Below are 23,498 nucleotides of genomic sequence, written 5' to 3' on the forward strand. Positions count from 1 at the left end.
CTACAAACATATTAACGCCAAAGATTCGGTAGAATTTATAGAATATTGTAAAAATATATATATATATAATCAATTTAAAAAATTGGAAAACCCCAAAAAAGATCATGTGACAATGGTGAAAATAGGGACATATTTATTGACTGGTATATTAGCGTTAGTAGACTTGACACCACCATTATTAGAAGAAGAAACACCACCACCATCATCATCTATGACGACATCGTCTCTCTCTATTCTTTCAGACTCACACTTCAAAACACTTTCCTCGTTTTCTCTGCAACCGGAAATGTGATTGTCACCGAAGTTTTTCCCTGAAGCATTAGCTGAGTGATCACACTGATGCTGAACAGTAGGAGTGTCAGAAACATCAGGCTTTTCGAGGACTTTAAAAACGTAATCAAACAATGAAAGCTCTGTAGATAGTGACGGATTGAATAATCTATTGAAGAGTAAATAATGATACAAGAGTGTACAGTGGTGGAGTGATAGATCTAGTTCCCTCAGGTGGGAGAGATGAACGTGGTGGATGTGGACAAAGAGGTGGGACATTAGTCGGTGTAGATGTTCAATCGTTCGTCGGAAGTTTGCCGGAAACGGATTACCTGGAAAATTTAAATTAATTAATTAACCAACCAATTTATTAATTCATTCATTCATAATTATTGTTAATTCATAATTATCATTAAACCAAAATTAATATTACTAATGGTAAATTCTTAATTACTGCAAAATTGGATTTGTCAGCTACTTATGACAATTTCCACAATATAAAACTGGGCGACATTTCAAAATTATGAATTATGAATAATATATATACATTATTTCGTATAATATCTATTACAATTATAAATTATTTCCTGAACAACAATAATGACAAACAAACAAACAAACGAACAGCAACAATAACAACAACAATAATAATAATCACACAATCATCAATTACGATCATCAATCAGGACTGACTAAAACTTAATTACATAACTAAGAAAGACTGTTAATGTACGTAATAATTACAGTATTACACTACAACACACTAAATACAACAACAACACCAGCAACAACAACAATTACTACTACTACCACAACTACTACTACAACAACAACAACAACTACTACTACTACTACAACTACTACTCCAACAACAACAACAACAACTACTACATTTAATCTTCAAGTTACTAGACATAAGGTATCAAGGATTATTATTGAAATAACAAATGCACTGAAAATACTATGGCGTGATCATTTTAAACAACAAACCATTGCATGCCGTGTTAGCACATGTGTTGATGTGAATGATATTTAATGAACATAGTGGAAATAACAAAGAATATAATAACATGGAGATACTACAGAGATCGGAATAACACAGAGTCAAAAAAAAAACAAAAGAACATAAAAGATATAGAACATAACATAGAAAAGAAAGAAAGCATAACGTAACTGTAACATAGATCTAAGAAAACATAAAAAGAAATAACTGTAACATAGATCTAAGAAAACATAGAAAGAAAAACACAGTGTAACTTCATCTGCAACTCCATTGTATCATCCCAAAATCTCAAAAGATATAAGTAGCATTTATATAGAGATTAGTAGTGATTAGGAGGAAATACATCCATGGATGCCTAGCTAGCTTCAGCTTGGGTGATTTACTATAGAAGGCCAACAATTGCTATTTTCCATTTGTATGAATGAACGCGTGCATGTATATGTCTGTGTATGTGTATGATGTATGTATGTATGTATGTATGTATGTATGTATGTATGTATGTATGTATGTATGTATGTATGTATGTATGTATGTATGTATGTATGTACGTACGTACGTATGTATGTATGCATGTAGATAATTGCTATAGACTAGCTAAATGTTTGCTAATAACTGGAAAATTAAGACTATTGCTACTAACAGTAATATGAATATTATTACAATTACTACTTGTATTATAAGTAGTAGCATTATTATTATTATTATTATTGTTGTTGTTATTATTATAATTACCCTTTATATGAAAAAAGTCGGTAATAAAACTTTACGCGCATTTCTGTTTAATAATAAATAATCAAAGCAGATAAATTCCCAGTAGCAAGCTTAAGTGTCATCTTCAGCACATATCCCACTTGTGAATACATACGACATCAAGCAAATAGAAATATACACACCATACACACACACACACACACGCACACACGCACACATGCACGCACACACACACATGTACACTGTCGACTAATTACTCTTGACTGAAATATTGCACAATAATTAAACATCTCACCTCATAGCAATCACTAAATTATTTATCCAAGAAAAGCCTAGAGCATTGAAGAGGATAGAGGTGAGTGAATTCCTATCATATAAATAATATTATCTACGTCTTACGTGTGGTATACATTTGCGCTTGATAAAAGATGAATTATGCATGCCAAGAAAACTCACATATACGCACGCACGCACGCACACACATACATACCCACATACATACACACCTGCATGTCTATACAAATGCATACAAACATATAGGTTTAGGTATGTATGGTTATATTTCAATATAACCCTACATACCTAAACAAAAATAAAAACACACACGCACATATATACGCCATACATGTACAACACGTCGTACGTTTCAAAGAGATGGAGAAAGATCCGTATGTTTCCTTTAAGAAAATCAATCAATTCCTCAATCAGTTCCTCAATCAATTCCTCAATCAATTCCTCAATCAATTCCTCAATCAATCAATCAATCAATCAATCAATCAATCAATCAATCAACCAACCAACAAATAAATCAACCAACTGACCATATTTGGTGGGAAATATATTTTCATTGTTGGCACAGGTGTGCAAGTACGAGGTGACAAGTTCTGTGTACTGTTTGGCTGACGACTTCAACTTCTTGCCCTTCTCATCCAACCAGTGGAACTGCCTGGTGGGGTGGGTAGGTCGACAGATGAGTTACATTGTGGGTGAGTGCAGAAGCGGATCTAGACAACTTTGCCGGGGGGTCATAAAGTTTCAATACCCCCCCCCGTACTAGATCCACTACTGAGTGAGTGATTAAGTTATTCGGTTGTTGATGATTTCCATTATCACTTTATCATTCTTATCATCATGAGTAAATGAATGAATAAAAAAAGTATGAAAAAAGTACCTGCATACGTGCACAACCACAGCACAGCATACAAATGTACATGGAAATATACAGACAAACAATCACACCAGCAAACACGTACACACACAAACACACGCACACAGAAATATTATCTAATTATGATTACTCCCATTATCAATAGCAAGCAAACCACCACAATGTTTATCAGTCAAAATGGGTGTACCTAAAAATTACAGACAATTAAAAACACTACTAATTAGAAATAAAAAAAATAAGCCACTACATACATACGCACGCACGCACGCTCCACACACACACACACACACACAAACAATCATACATACATATATATGATTATTATATATATTTGGTTTGGGTGGCCGTACAAGCTTCTGTGTCTCCATGCTTTTTGCTGAATAAAATGGAATAAATTGAAAATGTAAGCTCGATACACATAATACACATACATGTATATTCAATTTAAACATTTATAAAACTAATGACACACACACACACACACGCACGCACACACACACGCAGGCACGCACGCACACACTCAGAACAGAACATTATATGGTGACAACAACCAAGCAAAACCAGATTTTATAACACGTGACTCCATTTATAGCCAACGTTCTTTTGACACATGCTGTAACGAAAAATAAATTAAAAAACGAAATAGAAAAAAAAAACATGAAAAAAATATTTTAAATGAATGGGTCAAGTAAGATGGCAGAGGTATTGCATATCGTGGATTGAACAGGACCCATACAACTCAAATCAAAGGTATCGGATAATTAAGCTAGCTGCTGCTGAATATTTGAACTGCTTCAATTAATTAAACAGAAAAAAACAACAAAAATAACAACACAAAAAGAAAGAGGTAAAAACGCCAATAAAACAGACGAACAATCAACAATAATAAAAACAAAACAAAAACGAAACAACTGAGAATGCAAATAACAAGTACCACTAAAAAAATATCAGAGAACCACAAAAATATAAAGAAGTAGGAAAAATGCATGAGGTTATTTTAAATTATTCAGCTAGTTTTAACTTTCATGCCTTTGAAAGTTTATGAGAGGACCCTAAAGTCACATATATTCAGTGGAATGTAACAAGCACACGCGCGCGCGCACACACACACTCGCACACAAAATACCCACAAAGTACATACACATACAGATATGTATAAACCGTGTACCTGAAATGAGGAATACAGTAGAAACATGCATGTGTTTGTTTTTGCCAGCTAATTTTGTTTTGCTCAAAATTTTCTGTTTACATAAACTAGAAGCAAAAAATAAAAACTACAGACAATAAAATTTGCTGTTAATGTAATGCAAGATATATTGATGTCATATGACATCAAATGCAATGTATGACAACCATCTTACAACAATTTTTACTTATATAAATGACATTTGAATTTAAAAAATTCCACACTTTTACGAAGGCACTTGATCAAATAAAACAGACACACATATGTTATATAATTAACACGACCCTTAACACAATACACAGACCTTATTTTACTACGTGTGTGTGTGTATGTGTATGTGTGTGTGAGGTGTGTGTGTAGCTTGTGTTAAGTAGAAACAGATATCTATCTAGATACCATCCACCAGATATCTATCTAGATACCATCCACCAGATAACTATCTAGATAACATCCACCCAGATACATAATTAACTTATTTAATTGTGACCTTTTAGGTTAACAAAATTCAGGTATGCCAGATATGGCATTGGTGAGTAGCAAGCACACAGTACATGTAACGGGCAGACGGTTTTTTTATTTACCGGTTTTATTTTACAATCCAAGGAATGCTATCGAGATAGAAGATTCAGAAATGGTTGAAATGGAAACTTGCATTTCGCATTTCCTCTTCTTACGTTTAATGGATGTATTAAATTAACATTGAACATTAGCGTTCGTAACTGCATCCCGCTTTAATAAAATTGAAACAAGCCTTAAACGCACGTGCAAACATTCACACTCACACTCACACATATAAACCAACACATACACAAACACACACACACCGACATATATACACACGTACGCACGTACGCAAATACCAATTAGTATCAGTTTTATCAGAATTAAATGTCTGTATATTTATAAAATATATGTATAAACGTGTCTGCAAATCACTTAGTTTTAGCTGTTGATAAATCAATTAATTAGTTAACTAAATAATTAAATGAAATTAAAAATATATTAATCCATTTTATTAATAAAGCAATATGTATGACATTTCTATTGTGTTGTAATTGTTACCGTTATTAACCATGTTTTTAATGTAATGTGTAATGTTATTGTAATTGTTGTTAATGTTATCTTATTGAAATAAATATTGGCCATATTAATGTTATTGTTATTATGAATATTATTATGATCGTTATTATAACTACTATTATTATTAATTATTATTATTTTAAACAGTATTATACAAATTTGTCATAGATAATATTTAATTACAATGATAAACATCCTTTACATGATAATGATGATAAGAGAGAAAGAGAGAGAGAGAGAGAAAGAGAGAGAAAGAGAGAGAAAGAGAGAGAAAGAGAGAGAGAGAGATAGAGAGAGAGATAGATAGAAAGAGAGAGAGAGAGGAAGGGAGGGAGAGAGAAGAAAGAGAAAAAAGAGTGAGATTGATTAAATAATCACATGTTATTATAATTAATCATAATCAACATAAATAACTAATGCAATTAACACATCACAACACACAACGCATCATATCCACTATTTTATTTCTCGTATATATCACTTTTACATCTCAGGAGATGATATCAAAACACCTAAGATATACAACACAAAGACTTCTAACAGCCTACATAGATGTATTGTTAAAATAAATGGACTTGTTTATTTCCAAGAGGATTTGTAATGGTGAAATGTTTGAAAAGACAGACTACTGAATAAAATAGTTCTTGCAATTGGGTAATTTTTATCATTAATCAAAAAAATTAGTTAGCCCAAAAAAGGAAAAAATGCAACTATTTATAAAAATACGGCTATATATACGCATATAATACCCACACAAACATACAACACACACACACACACACACACACACACACATACAAACAAATAATTACGTATGTTTGACAATTTTTATTTCATCAAATCAAAAAAAAGAAATCAAAAAAATGATATCAATGAAAAGAAATGATCTGGAAATCGAAAAGAAAATATGGTTTTCTTGTAATGATTACCAGTGACAATTGTAAAAATGAGATCATATTTTAAATATTTTAGTACATGTAAACTCACATTCATATTACAAATCCTAAAAAACCAAAAATAGAATCATAATTAATAAGTAATCAACTCTTACATTTTTATCAGAATGTCGTTTGTAATTATTGAAACACAAATATATATATAGACCCACGTAAAACATACTTATTCACACACACATATACACACACACACACACACGCAGACACATATTCACACACGCACACACATATACACACACGTACACACACACACATACTTGAGCCCACACCAAAAATTAAGGGGGTTTAAATATTAAACAGTAGAATTTGATGTCTTTTTTAAATTTTAAAACGGATTTTGCTTCTTTCAAATATTCAGGTAATTTGTTCCACGTCTTAGATCCGACGACTCTTATGCTACTATTGATAAGTTTCAATCTGTTTTTTTCAATATAAAATGTTGAGGTATGTCTTGTGTGCTTTAACTGGATTGCGTTACTATAAATAAACAAATTATTAAAATTTTTTGGAATTAAGTTGTTAATAAGTTTAAATATAAATATTGAGATGCATGTGTAATAAATTTATTTTATTGAAAGTAGTTTTGCAATCTGAAAATAATTAGAGGTGTGGTCATTAAATTTTAAATCGAATAAAATTCTTATAAAACGTTTTTGACATTTTAACAGGGGATCTAGCTGATAAGTAGGGCTATTTCCCCATATGATCACGCAATAATGAATATAAGGGTATATAAAGCTATAATAGAAATCTTTTAATATTGTGGAATTAATCTTATTTTTGATTTTATAAAGTATACCTATGAATTTATTGATTTTTGATTTAAGATTTTCAATGTGATAACTGTAAGACAAATTATCTTGCAGAACTAAACCCAAAAAAACAACTTGATTGGTTCTGTTTAATTTCACATTGCTGAACACAAGGTCCAAGTCCGAGAAACTATTGGTTAAAATCTTTGGTCCAAATATAACATAGGCCGATTTGGATGAATTAACCATGAGTTTGTTCATTGAGAACCAATCCTCGAATAATTTGAGTTCATTATTTATGACATCTAAATCTCGTTTAAGGTCATCAGAAGAATAAAAAATGTTTGAATCGTAAGCATAAAGAATACAATTCATCTTTTTTGATAAGTAGGCAATGTCATTTATATAAATCAAAAAAAGCAAAGGGCCTAATAGAGACCCTTGCGGGACTCCACACGAAACTTCACGCGTCCCAGATTTAACATCATTCACAAAAACATATTGCTTTCTACCCGAGATATAACTCTCAAACCATTGATTTGTAATACCACGAATCCCGTAATGGTTGAGTTTATATAACAAAATATCGTGATCAATCAGATCAAATGCCTTTGTAAGATCGAGAAATATTCCAAGAGTAAGCCTACGTGAACTCATGTTGGTCAATATATTTTGAACCAATTCTAGAATGGCTAGTTCACGTGAATGGTGGGCTCAGAATCCGTACTGGTTTTTAGAGAAAACATTGTTTTTCATAAGAAAAAAAAATAAGCGTTTGTAAACCAGTTTTTCTAATACTTTGGATAAAGGTGATAATAAAGAAATTGGTCTGTAATTATTTAAGTTATAGGGGTCATTTTTTTCATGATAGGAACAATTTTTGAGAGTTTAAAGCTTGATGGAAAAATACCTTGTTTGCGAAAATGTTGAAAATATGAGTAAGTGGAGATAAAATTTCGTTTTTGAAAGTTTTAACTATGAATGAGTTAAGTTCATCATCAGAAGTTGACATTTTGGGCTTAAGCGAATTTATTATTTGAATAACTTCTGACCGATTGATAGGTTCAAGAAAAAAAGATGATAGAACGGGATCTGTAAAAATTTTTAGTTTATTCAAGGAGTCAACAGAGAATGTGTTTCGACAAGAACTAACCAAATTAATAAAATTATCATTGAAGGTATTAGATATTTCAAGTTTATCAGTAATAAATTCATCAGCAATTTTAATTTTCTCAATTAGATTTTTCGACTTAATTGTTTTTAAAATGTATTTAATTATTTTCCATTTATATTTAGAATTATTTTTGGCCAAATAAAAGTGATTTTCATAAAAAATTTTTTGAGCTGATCTTTTAGTAGATGTTAAAAAATTTCGAAACTTTTTATATTTTATTAAATTATTGTCGCTTGGATTTTTTTAATACTTTTTAAATAATTTATAAACGTGTTTAGATAAATTTAATATATCTTTAGTAATCCAACTTTTTTAATTTTTTATTTTTAATTGCTGTTGGTGGAGCATGATGATTTAGTATATTTAAAAATGTAGAATTGAAGTTATTATAGCATATGCTAATATCAGATTCGTTAAAAACAGAGTCCCAGTTTTCTACCATTAATGATTCTTTAACAGCTTTTATTGTATTAGATGAAAATTTCCTTGCTACTAAGATGTCATCTTTCTTAGAAAATGATGTTTGTTTTAAATTAAATGAAAATATGGGATAGTGATCTGATAGATCCACCATTAAAATGCCATTTAGGTGATCTGAGTAAATATTGGTAAATATATTATCTATTAATGTGGAAGTTGTTTTGGACACGCGAGTCGGTTGATCAATTAGCGAGTGATAATTGTGAGAATAAAGAATGTTTTCAAAACTGTTTTTACCATAATTCGAGGAGTTCAAGTTTATATTAAAATCGCCAATAATATATGAAAAATTTGATACATTGTTTTTGCAAAAGTTTGATAGAAAGTCAAAGAATAAATTTAAGTTGGATTTAGGGGGTCTGTAAATTAAAGTAATATTGACAACATCAATGTTCAGTTGAACATCTATGTTGAGCAATTCGCAAATATTTTCATCGAAAAATTCATATTTTTTTGAATACTCAATATTTTTTTTAACAAAAAATCCAACTCCTCCACCCAATTTATTTTAACGTGGGAATTATATATATTATTATTATAAATTATATACACACATCCATATACAAATATATACATACTACACCACCAACCTACAAACACATACACTGAACAAACAGTTCTAGCAAAATAAAATTGGAGTGAGGAGAATGTAAGAAGAACCCAAAGCAAACAGACAAGTAGGAACATACAATATACCAAATAATGATATGGAAACATCAGGCAAGCATGGCAACAGTACATCATCATACAAACATGGAAACATACAATTGAATACAATACAATACAATACAATACAATCAATACAATACAATCAATACAATACAATGCAATACAATACAATAAAACACAATACAATCCAATGCAAGTTAAAGAATTATAGAATATACAAATCATGATGAATTCAGAACTGAAATACCAAAGAAATACACAAACAATAGAAAAATATTACGCTGACATTCAATAAATATACAAACAAACAGTAAAGTGAATACAAAAATATACAAAGTTATATATAATACAAACATGTTGTTGGGACCATGCATTGTTGGGCAGGATGTTTGTGTGCAAGAGTCATGAAGACAGGAACATATGAGGTTGATGCCTTCAAATATGGACAGAGCTGTGCAGTATGGAAGTTATGATTTATATAATTAAAAATAAATTACAATTAAAAATTAATTAATTAAATAATTAATTAAATAAACGATAAGTTAAAAATTATTACTATTTTTTTTAAATAAATTAATTAATTTTATAAAAAAAGTAATTTTTATGATTATAATTAGGAGAAGAAAATGAAATATGAAAACAAAAGATAAAAAGCAGATTACAACAGTGATCAAAATAAAGAAAGCCCAACCACGCGTTGAAAACAAAAGTAACACACATGACTGAAACGAATAGCAAAGAAGCAACAACATCAAACAACAGTTACAACACAAAATAACATTATCCACATCAAACAAATATATATCATCATATAAACAGTATCATAAAAAAAAAAACATCAAAAGCAACTATAACTTCAACAACAACAACAACAACACCGCCAGCAACAACAACATTAGATTCAACAAAAAAGATAACAACAGCAACAAAAGACAAACAGCATCAACATAGAGAACAACAAAAGACAAAACTTACTGTGAGAAGCAATCCACTCATTACAATCAATCCCGCATGGCAGCTGAATAGAGGCAGTAAACGACGAACTATCAACGAGTTTTTTGTACAGCATCTCATCAGACACCACAAACTTAAACTCCTCAGCAGCCAATGTTGACAGGTTGTGGCTGCTCGTGTTGCTGCTGCTGCCACTGCTGCTGCCGCTGCTTGTGATCGTCATAGTGCTGCCGATGATTGATGGGTCCTTGTCCTTCTTCTTAGATCGACTGATTGAAAGGATGAATAAATTAATGAGTTGTAGAAAGTCCAGCGTACATTGGGAGAGAAAAAATAGAGAGAGAAAGAAATGAGATGAGAGAGAGAGAGAAGTTAAGTGTGCAAGAAATAAAGAGATAAAGTGAAAAACCTCAAAAAAATAAAAGAAAGAGAGCAGAAAGGAAAGAAGATATGGGAAACACAAAGCAATAATTCAATATCCCACTCAAAATTTAACTATAAAAAATAGATTAACCATAAATCCAAGTGACAAACTTTCGTTAATTTTTTAATTAATTAAAATTTCATAGTCAAGTATCTATTGAGCAAGTGATAATTTTTTTTTACTCTACATTCTTAATCTCAATTGCTGCTGAAACTGAAGTGATTCACAATCATTCAAGTCATTTTATCTGTGAATATATAGTGGTGGTATCAACCTGAGTAGCATTAGCCAGTAATAACAACAATACTATTACTACTACTACTACTACTACTACTACTACTACTACTACTACTACTACTAGTACTACAAATAAGTACTAATACTACTACCGTTACAATTAAAAAAACATTTAAAATCGTCAAATAAATCCATCTTAAAGCAGTTTTGAGGCCCATGTAGATATGAAATAACGATTAACTTTCAAATAGAAACAAGGTTAGGCTATTGGCAGACAATAAAGAACACATAAAAGATATGAAAACAATTTTATGTAGGCTGTAGGCATTAAAGCACAACACAACTGCACTTTGTGGTCGTGATGTAAAGTTGCGAAACGTTAATTAAGGACAATGGACTTTTGAAAAATAAAAAATCTGTAAGGTTATTTTTTTGTTAAACTATTGAAAACTATATCATCATACAAAGAAGAATTTAGATGAAATAGTAAATTTAAAAAAAAATTAAAGATGATTGCTATTACCAATAAACAAAAAAGATTGACAATTAAATAGCTATGTAGAGTAAGTTACTCTCAAGTTAAAGTTAAACATATTAAAATTAGCAGAAAGGAAAAAATGAATCATAGAAAAATAATTTTAACATAGAAATTAGAATCAATTCAAATAAATAAATCATAAAAAACTGAAAAAATGGCTCTAACAAAACTTTCTAATTAATAAAATTAAAAAAGCTTTTAAAAGCAAAAATAATCCATAATAAAAAAAATATGAAACCAAAAAATTTATATCATAAATAAAATATGAATGAATATCCATCTTACTTATTGATCCATTTTATTGGGTTGAAAAAATTTTTCCTACCAATATCCACATGAATTGATGTCATGTTTAATGCATAGTTTGTAGACTCCATGTTTTATTTTTTGTCTATTTGTTTATATTTTTGCTTTATAATTGCTTTTTATAATTAAATAATTATTTCATTTTATTATCCAACAAATTAAGTAATTATTAATTATTGCGAAAAATAGTTTTAACTAATAGAGTTAGCAAAGTATTTTTACATGTTTTATAAACTGACTAAATAATACAAAAATACATAAGATGGCATTTATAAAACCAAACCAAAATCCTCCTTTTAATAGATAAGAAAGAACCATGTACTTGAAACAAAAAAAAAACGAAATACAAAAAAATGTTATCAGCCAACACAGCAAAAAATAATTTTTTTCCTCCTATAAATGCACTTAACACTCAATCCATGAAAAATGTTTGTAGATCGATATGCATGCATCCATAGTCATTAAAATACTTGCAATAGTTTTTTTTAATGTTCTCTTTTATCTTGTATTTCCACATTTCACCAAACATTTGTAGTTCTTTCCCAAATCATACTGCTAAATAAAGAAGTACTTTATACAGTACACCAACTTATATACATATATTATTATCTAAACGCTATATATATATATATATATATATTTATATATATATATATATATATATGCAGTAATTTAAATTACTAATTATGGTCTTTTACCAGCCTATATATATATATATATATATATATATAATATACACACACGTGTGTGTGTATGTGTCCGTGTGCGTGTGTGTATTGTTTACTGTTTGATATGTGAGCTAATGTGTTAAAATAAATACATATTAATCTTAATATATGCTGATTTTATATGACATATATTCTAAATCTATATATCTATATATATATATATATATATATGATATGTGTGTGTATATGTGTATATAACATAAATACATAGAAACGGAATGGATAAAAAATTGACACAGAGTGATATAATGAATATATGCCAATTCTGTAATAAAAATAAGAATCTGTTTAACATATGAATAGGTATTTCTGTGTATGCTTCTAGTTCTATTTATTTGTTCGTCAGCTTGTAACTGTGCGTGTTTATATGTATTTTTGCATGCTTGTATGTATTTTTGGGTTTGCTTTTTGTTTGTATATATGTGTGCGTGCATGTATAAAAAGAAAGTTCTAATCTAATCACTGTTTATCAGTTGTAATGTAATGTTTCTCTGTAGGATAAATTAAACAGAACACTAGATCACATGCAAACTATTGCTGAAATGAGAGAAAATATATACACGTGTGTGTGTGTGTGCCGTGTATGCGCGTGCGTGTCTGTACATGTGAGTATGTGCTCGCGCGCGTATCTGTTTTACTTATTTACAACTTTTGCAGTTTATTGCCATTGTTGTTGATTCGCTCTTCAATTTTTATGCTCAACCACGTTTTTATCTGAAGTCATTGCGCAGTATAAATATGCCCTGTAACTAAAAGTTAATTCAAATTAAAAATTCATTTACGCATATGTGTTGAAATTGTTTTGAGTCCGGGGAGTCACAAGAAGTAACCAAAAGTTTGGGAGATATTTCGTAGTTTAAACCTAAAACACAAAATTGTACGTGTACAAAACATGCACAAAGTGCACGACCATGAACATGTACTAAGTAACTCACAACGTAAATAAAGATGAAATCAAAATAAGGAAACATATTAAAATAAGTAAGCTAGACTAAGTTATTTATAAATTAGAACCTTTGAAAAAGTAAATAGTGTGTCCTAAAAACTGTATCACGCCACATCACAAAGTTATTTACACTCTGTTTACGCCTAAATTACATGTAAACAAGTTAGCATATTAATCTTTGTAGCTGTGTAAAATTTTTAGAAACATACTTAAGACGTGTCTGGTAACACATTGTGGATGTAAACAAAATTGAAGATGGGAAGTTGAAAGTTGTATTAAAACATTTATTGTATCAAATAAAATACATATGAAACATTTAAACTTGATGGCACAATATTTGCAACACATAATTAATTCATTAAAAATTAGTAAAGATTAATTTCATTGTTTAGCAACATACAAACTCAAACAAACCTGCAAACACTCTCTACATATATAAAAAACACACACACATTCACATACATATACAATACATCAACATAATGTGCATATGAAATAATATATGAAAAAATATCAAACAACAACAAATATGATTAAACAGCAGAGACACAGAGATAAAGACACATTTGTTTAGAAAAACACAGAAACTACTAACACAGAAAAATAATAGCAATGATAGTAACAACAACAATAAAAGTAATAACAACAACAACAATAATAATAATAAGCAAAACATCAGAAACACAAAAGCAGTTATTGGTTGGATCATCTGATCATATTTGCTGAATGCTGATTGGCTGCTGTGAAGTGCATCACAACCATATGAGAGAGCTATTTATAGAAACATGTGTTCTTTACAGTTAAACTTTCATTGTTCAAAGCTCAAAACAAAATGACAGAACAACAACAAATTTCTTAGTGGTAAGATATATACTGTCAATGCCAATGTTGTTGTCTGATATTTCATGTCTATTGTTTCAGTTAAGTAACAGCAGGATTAATTCAAAGGATGTATATATATATATATATATATATATATATATATATATATATACCAGGAGCCTGGGAGTGCTCTGCATGAGAAAGATAATGAAATAAAATGAATATAAAGTAAATGAAACACCAGTTACTTAGAATTTATGAATAGTTATTTTATTTAATAGTTAATATTTAAACTAGCTCTAGTTTCTTGTGTTACTATATAGAGTATCAGTATAGATAGCTAATTTATTCACTACTGCCATTAATCTTAACCTTAACACTGATTACTACAATTAATACTTTTTTTCTATTATAAATTATACTCTCACTACTTTTACAGTTGATTAATTTTTTATTAATTAATTAATTCAATTTCATTAATAAAATTTAAACTGTTGAAGAGAACAAGAGTTAATAAATTTGTAATTTAAAATGAATTAACAATTGACTGATTCAAAAAAACAAAAAGACAGAGGCTGAGCTTAAAATTTAAATAAATGAGAAAATAAGTTTTTTAAACCTTAAAATATTATTATGTATTTAGTAGTATTTCTCAGTTTTTCACAGAAAAACTGAGAAATAAAAAAAAAGTGAAAACTACATATAATAATATATCAAATTAAAAAAGTGAAAACTTTAATTTAAATTAATTAAATAGAAAAAAACATAAATTTCCGTTTTATGATTCACATTTCGTATAATAATTAAATAATTTAAAATTATAATAAAATAAAAAAGAAAGAATCAAGTGTAAATTTATTTTATAATAACAATTATTTATTTATTATTCTATTTTATTTTTAACATATTTATCATAATAAATAAAAAACAAATTTATTAACCCCATAAGCCAATCCATAGCTCCGGAAAAACAAATATGTTCAATTTTTTGACGACTTAGAATAAAAGAATGAGGTGATTAATAATTATTTAATTAGAAAATAAATCTAATATGCCTCCTGCCTTCTCTTTTGTCTTATCAGCCTGCGATGATGTTTAAATGTGAATTTAATCAGTGATGGCCGAGTCATGCAAGATAGCAAAACCGTATACTTATAATAATACTTAAAATAGCAATAATGCAGTATTGATTTTGATGGTTTTTATAGGAATTTGGAAAACTAGTGTTAGTGAGTGAATTAAGTTATTGTTTTTAAATTAAATATTAAACGAACTTTTGTGGATCAATGGATTACTGAAATGTAAAGAGAACCCGGTTAACCAGAGAATGACTTTCGAAGATGAATCAATCTCACCCTTACGTAAAACTTTACCCCAAGTTCCCTCATCAACTTATCATCAGAATATAATTTGTGAATAACGCTAATAGAGTAATTAATTTGTATAACTTTGTTTTATTAGAGTTCATAACGGAAACCGCAGCTGACTTACCTATTGATACATGTAATTGATACTGATACTTACCTATTTATCATGTAACATTAGAAACGCATTTGCTAGTAACAGAAATTTGAATACAAGGTATAAAACCAATGAGCTGGTATCATTGAGCAGCTCTTTCCAAAACCTTTTATTACAGAATTTAACTCAAAAAGCGATTTTAAATGGTCAGCAAATAGTTTATTAGACATTTTATTCACACTTGTTTCACAAAATTAAAACAATGCCATTACGATATTTATATGATAAAAATAAAAGCAGTTCGACACATGGAATGAAATAATCAAACAACATACAACGACATGCTACAATAGATATAAAAACAATTTGTAAATTCATTCAATAGAGACTTGTTTTCTTCATAATCCTGAAAAACTCCGATTCATTTATCTCACCATCACCATCCCTGTCTGCTTCATCTATCATTTCCTTGAAAATTTATAAAATTTTATCGGGTATTTTCTTTTTTTTTAATTTTTTAAATAAAATTTGATCTTACTTGAAGTTCTTCATCAGTGAGGTTTTCACCCAGTTCTTTGGCTACCCTTTTAAGATTTTTAAACGAAATTTTGCCAGTTTCATCATCATCAAATAATCTGAATGCCTTCATTATCTCTTCTTTGTAGTCCTTCTCGTTCATCTTACTCGTCATTAACGTCATGAAATCATTAAAATCCAGTCTTCCTGAGAAACAAACGAGCACAACTTAATTACATTTACGTCAGCCATTCATCTATAACACATTAAAACTATGAGTTATCTGTCTGCAGTGCAGCTATTATAATTTTCTTCTCAAAAAAACTGAAAAGTTTTGTTAGTTTTCGTTAGGTTTTCATCAAATATAGTTAACATATGCCCTAAAGCTAATTTTTTCGTGCATTTATTTGAAACATTTCATCTAACAAAAGACATGTGATTAAAAAATAAAAATATTATAAATGATTATTAAACAAAAAAAAATTGAAAAGAAATTGTTGAAAATGATTTTTTAATAAAAAATAAAAAAAATATAGAAAAAAGAAAACAGTTACCTGTTCCCTCCTTATCAATATCTGCTATCATTTTTTTAATTTCTTCTTTCTTAGGTTCAAAACCAAGTGCTCTCATTGCAACCTAAAAAGAAGAAAAAGAATAATTATAACAGCAAAAATAATTATAACAACAAACATAATATTTAATGATGAAGTGATGATAAGTTTTGAAATACTGTCTACAGCATTGTTTAACAGTCAATAAATTTTGTTTTCTCATGTCAGGCTTGTGTATTCTGCATAGAAATCAGAACCAGATGTTATATATACATACTACTCTATGCATGTACATGAATTTTTATTGTTTAAACATTAAGATTTACATCAGGAATGTGATTAAAAAGTTGGAAAAAGTACATTTACCACAAATTTCTAGAAATTGAATTATAAAATTTTTGAGAAGTTTTGTAAGTTAGTGAGGATAAAAAATATAAGTGACCTTGATTTCCTTTGTATCAATGGTCCCTGTCCCCTCTGTATCAAAAAGATCAAATGCTTCTTTAATCTCCTGTTTTTGTTCTTCAGTCAGCTCCAACTTGGGCCCAGATTTTTTACTTTTTGCATTCTGGCCAGCCGGCTTTTTGCATGACTGTGATTAATTATTTATTTAATAACATTTGTTATTCAATAATTTACATAATGTTAATGTTCGCATGCAGTAGTTTGGTATGACAAAGAATTTTTAAAAAGAAAGTTTTACAATTTTGGGAAAATTTATTCAATATGAAGCTTATGAACCTAACTTTTTATATTAATTAACATTAACAATTAATAAATAATCAACCATTAATATTAATTTATTAATTAATATAAAAATCAATGGCGACTTTTCCCCTTTTCTTTAAGAAATTAAAAAATATATTTACAATTTTAAGATTAGGAGTCAAGCACTGCAAGATTGACAAGAAACTCAAGATTCAAGAATCAAGATTAATAATAAATTTATTATTAATAATTAATCTTCAAGAATTATGTAAAAGCAAACATTAAAAAGCTCACCATTTTAAAACTTCAGTCAAACTTTCAAATGAGAAGATTAAACTAATTAAATTAATAAAGTCAGATCAGGCATCAACCGTCCGAGAAACTTGACAGAAAAATGAAGCAAAGTTTGTTTATCATCGCAACTAAAAGTGACAAAAGACTACAAATAAATGATGATAATAATAATGTAGCATTATTTTTACTGCACCATTGAATTCCATAAGCAAAACTGGAGATCCGTGTTTAGTGTTGGGAGCCTTTGCCATAGCCAACCCTTATTTTTTATTATTTGTGTAATAGTGATGCAGTATTTTAACCAAATTGTCAAATAAAATTATTATGGTGTTGTAAGTTTTAAAAAATTACTGCAAAGGTAATTACTGCTTATGCAAATTTAGCAAAATTACCGCTTAAAACCATGATGGATCTCCGGTTTTACCGAATACGCTCAGTTCAGTGAATAAAATTGATTTGAATCATTTTTAGAAGAATTTTATAATAAAGTGATTAAATCCGATAAATAGTAGTATTGCATTTGTCTTTTTTACTATACAAAATGTTGGTCACGTTAGAATGGGGATAGTTAATATGGTCTGGCAGTTTGATCTAAAGAACAGAAATGAAATGATAAGATTCTTGCTTATCAAGACAGATGGTTCTTCTCAATGCTTGATATTTATTGATCTCATTAATTCCTCCTAACGTACAACGTGTAAAGTCAATAAATCGCACAAATTCTTTGAAAGAAATTCCAATTTTAACAGGTTGATTAAATTAATTAATAAATTAACTAATTATGGAATTTGAAATGTAGAGTCAATGGAAATGAATGTTTTCATATGATACCTATTTACAATTCGGTAATAACTGAAAGATTATAGAATCATTCAACAAATTTCTGAGCAACTAATAGTTAATTAATTACAATATAATCAAAGCTTTCGAAGTATAAAAAGCTCTAACATGGTTTATTATTGTAATACATATTAGCAAATTATATTATTTGAGGAATACACGAGTTGAGTAGGTATACTTTCAAACTTCACGTTGTACTTTTCGAGCAATTAAGATATTGAAGTAGTTCTCGTTCTGCTTCTCGAAGGTACGTAACAAGAATTAGTTTAATTGGCGGTTGAAACTTGTGAAAAATGAGAAACTTCAATATGCTTGAATTTTGAAAAAAAATATTGCTATATGACGTGTAATAAATTGTGAAATGCCATGCTAAAGGATGCAAATGGTTAAATCGAGTTTCCAAAATTTCAAAACATTCAAAACCGCTCAAGCATACAAAACAACACAAGCATACAAAACAACACAAACATACAAACAACAGAAAAATACAAAACAGCTCAAACACACGAGCATGTACAGAAAAATGCACAGACGTTCAGATGCCTGACAACAAACGCGCAAATAAACACAAATAAGTAGCAATCATTACTCGCTCAAAAGAAGCCCAATGGAGATAATTTGATGGAGATTTTAGATGGCAAATAATTACATGTACACATGTATGTGTGCTCACAAATAACACGCACACACACGCACGCACACACATAACAGACACACACATGCATATACATATATGAGCTTACACGTGCATAATCACACTTGCATAAAAACTCAAACCCGGTTAACATGCAGAGTGAATTCTCTCTCTCTCTCTCACTTTCTCTCTCTTTCTCTCTCTCTCTCTCTCTCTCTCTATATATATATATATATATATATATATATACATTTTTAGATTTCGTATGCATTTTGAGAGTCCATGCAAAAGTAATGCAATCCTATCGTGTGTCGTAATGAATGTTGTCGTTTAAAATGGATGCATGGTGTAACTGGGAATAGAAGCGCATAAAATCTGTGCCAACTAAATAAATGCTCGCAAGTTAATGAAACTCTCCAACATATCACTGTTAGAATAAAAAACTGAAGAGACAAAAGAATTTGTGGCTGAGCTCTCTAGTACCATTCGTTTGCTGAATGCTCAAGTGTTGCCGAATTCTATTGTAGCCAGACATCTAATGCAGTCAAAATATTTAATAGTTAAACTCATTTAGACACAACTAAAAATGCGAAAGCATACTCAACTGCATTCATAAGTTAAATATACACATACGTACATATATATATATATATATATATATATATATATATATATATATATATATATATATATATATATATATATATATATATGTATGTAATAAAATGTACTCGCAGAAATGTATCACGCATGCATGTGCAAGTTTTGTGTGCGCGTTGAATGTATGTCACCACTCATTTCAGCAATTTCAACAACCATGCGGTTGCTCAGCCAGGGTGATGTTTAGGTACTGTCTGTCACTCTCTCTCTCTCTCTCTGACTGTATGAAGGTGTAATCTCTCTTCTTTTCTTTCTCTCTCTCTCTCTCTCGTCTTTTTTCCTTCCTTCCTTTTTTTCTTCTCTCAATTTTTGTAGTTATTTTTATTTTTTGCTCACTTTTGAAAGATTTAAAGATTTATCTTAATATGTTTTCATATTTTTTGAAAATAAAAGTATAAAAAAAATATTATAATATTACATTGTAACGTCAATTCGAAAAAATGATTTAATTACAATGTTTCAACCTCAACCTCAACTGACTTCAATAAGAAAAGGTTAAAAGTAAAGTTTAGCTGACCTTTTGACCCGACCCGACCCGACCCGATGGTCACCAATAGAAAATAATAACATTCGTGAAGCTCAATAGCGTTGTGAAAAAACAAAGAAAAAAGAGACTATATATATATATATATATATATATATATATTTGGTAACAGACTATTGTTAACGCAACATTTCAAAAATTCAACACTACTTTCAACATTGTTCAACTTTTTCATATTTCTTTTTAATTTATTAATTTCCGAGAAATTAGACATTTTATTGTTTTTTTAAAATATTTTTATTAAATAAATTTGCAAATAGCTATTTCGAGTTATAAATAACTCATCTTCAGTGCATTATATATAAGCTATTTAAGATATTTGATATAAAGGAACAAGTAATTATTAATTTATATAAATTATTTAATTAAAACAGAAAACCAATAAAGTAAATTTAATAACTATAAACAATATAAAACGCGATTTTTAAAATTTTTTAAAATTTTTAACGGCAAGATTGTTTATATTATGGTTGTTAAGGGATAATATATATATATATTATTCAAGCTCATCATGAATAACTTGTACGTACATGTATGTATTAAATAATACAAAAATATGTGAATATATATGTAAAAAGTATAGGCACATCAGACAGAAAATCCCAAACAAATGTTGAGTCAAAATATGTACTTGTGTTCTACTAATAAGTAAACAATTAAAGATTCATTAAGCATCATTTATAAATGAACAGGCTGTTCTCCCAACTTCTAGCTGTTCATCAATGCTATCATCAACAACAAATTAAAGATGGATTAATGTTCTCGTTGTTGTTGCTGCTTCTGCTGCTGTTGTTGTTGTTGTAGTAGTGGGTGTGATGTTGTTCTTATATCGGCAACTAAATCAACAATATCATGACCGCTTTTCTCTCTCTCACTTTCTTTTTCTCTCTTTTTCTGTGCACATCTCCCTCTGCGTGTAGTAGAAGTACTAGTAGTAATAGTAGTAGTAGTAGTAATATTAGTAGTAGCAGTAGTAGAAGTAGTTGTAGTTGTCGTTAATGTAGCAGTAGTTTTTTTTTTTGAATAAATAAATAATTTGAAAAGTGAAAGAAAATTTGTTTATTAAATTTTATATTCTGCTATAGTTTTTTAGATCGCAATTTTATTGTAAAATAATATTAAAAGCTGCGATAATAATATTTTTGAAACTGAATTTGTGCATTCATATTCAACGCTCGTCCATCCATGAGCATCGTTTCAAAGACGCAGTTCCTAATCATCGTAATTAAGATGTTTGGCTTCCAACTAAGCAATAATGGCGAAATAAATAATAACTAAGAACGCACAAACATGGGAAAGTTTCGAAAATACAATTTATAGTCCATTTTTCTTTTTTTTCTTTTTATTTTTAATGTGTTTTTTATATATGTAAAAAAAATGATTTTCACAGCTTTGCAATCCTTTTGAAATTTTTAAAAAATTTTATTCTTTTCCAAATTATTCCAAAAAAAAAAATTAAAAAATTCGAGCCAAAATTGTGGTTTTTATATGGGAAATATTAATTTTCAAATTGAAGACTTTTTGAGTGGTGCCATATCGTTTAAGAGATTCGGGTAAAAATTGAATAATTGATTTTTTTTCAAAAGTAATAAAACGTCGAGAGATTGAAAAAGAAATGGATGGACGAGTTAATGAATGAAAGAATAATAGAACGAACGAACGAACGAACGAATGAACGAACGAACGAATGAACGAACGAAACATACGTACGGTCGATAACATAAATTAAAATTTACGACGACCAGCAAATGAACGAGGGAAACTGGCAATGTAAACAAATACACTTGGGTGGGGAAGTTTGGTAGGCAGCCTGTGACGGTTTAAAAGTTGCTAATCGCTGTAGGGATGGATGAATAATGATAGTAATTTAAAGACAAGTACGCGCGCGCGCACGCACACACACACACAAACACACACACACTCACACACATCTTACCACATACACAAACTAGACACTCACACAAACTAGACACACACACACAAACACAAACAAACACACACACACAGACACACATATAGAGAGAAAATGAAACGCATTGAACACATGCTTCCATGAAGATGTGTGCCGCGTTCCTCGATGCCTTTGTTACAATACTTGATAACTTGCTGAGGTAAAATAAGTAGATATTTATCCTTCCCCTTCCCTCTCGTTTTAATTTAAAAAAAATTTTTTTTCAATTTTATTACTTCTTTATTTCCTTTCCCCATTATGGCCTTCTGCTTTCAGTTAGTTATCGAAATTAATTAATTTTGGTGTCCTTAGTAAGCGAATTTTCAGTCTCAGTTGTGACTATACTGTCACCATTAGGTATATGAAACATGACAGTATTCATAGAATGATATACGTGTGAGCATGTGTTTGTGTGTATGTATTTATTTGACATTTCTGTTACATTTATAGTAAGAATTTGTGTGTATGTATTTATTTGACATTTCTGTTACATTTACAGTTGGAATTCTTAGTCAAGGGTGGCCTACCCACAAGTTTATCTTTTTTGGTTATCCATCAAGAAAATAAATAATTAAATAATTAAATAAATAAATTCTTTCATAGTCTGAACTAGAAGAAAGTGTTGTTTCACTGACTGTTTTAAGAAACAAATTGCTCGTTACATTTTTTTTACGTCGATTTATTCTTCATTCGAAAAATTGTTGGAAAACACACGCAGGTCACGTGCACGGCATGAAGAAACACGAACGTGCATAAAATGAACTAACCTTAATAATAATAATAATAACAATAATATTATTATTAATGATATCATTGCAAGATGTATGTACACTTACAAGGTACGAGTTAAAAACTTTGAGTTTCTTACAGAATTTAGTTAAAATTACAACTAATTCGTCCTAGCCCCATACAATTAAGATTGTGTGTAACATTGC

At 29.3% G+C, this 23,498-nt stretch overlaps 2 protein-coding genes across 2 annotated transcripts; both read right to left on the reverse strand.

Annotated features, from left to right (window-relative positions):
* Positions 1–102: 102 nt before the first annotated feature.
* Positions 103–10,518, reverse strand: HELRODRAFT_109762 (hypothetical protein; the record flags this gene model as incomplete). The annotated part of the gene is made up of 4 exons (XM_009014426.1): positions 103–602; positions 2,806–2,930; positions 9,804–9,900; positions 10,425–10,518. 4 exons carry the CDS (start codon positions 10,516–10,518, stop codon positions 103–105), a joined length of 816 nt encoding a protein of 271 aa, XP_009012674.1.
* A 5,725-nt stretch (positions 10,519–16,243) lies between these two features.
* On the reverse strand, positions 16,244–17,518 carry HELRODRAFT_73405 (hypothetical protein; the record flags this gene model as incomplete). Its single annotated transcript, XM_009014427.1, has 4 exons — positions 16,244–16,333; positions 16,404–16,588; positions 16,936–17,017; positions 17,375–17,518. Coding segments are annotated over 4 exons (501 nt in total), but the record flags the coding sequence as incomplete, so codon positions are not given.
* Positions 17,519–23,498: the final 5,980 nt, after the last annotated feature.

The sequence above is a fragment of the Helobdella robusta genome (genome assembly GCF_000326865.2).
Source record: "Helobdella robusta unplaced genomic scaffold HELROscaffold_13, whole genome shotgun sequence".
Taxonomy (NCBI): Eukaryota; Metazoa; Annelida; class Clitellata; order Rhynchobdellida; family Glossiphoniidae; genus Helobdella; species Helobdella robusta.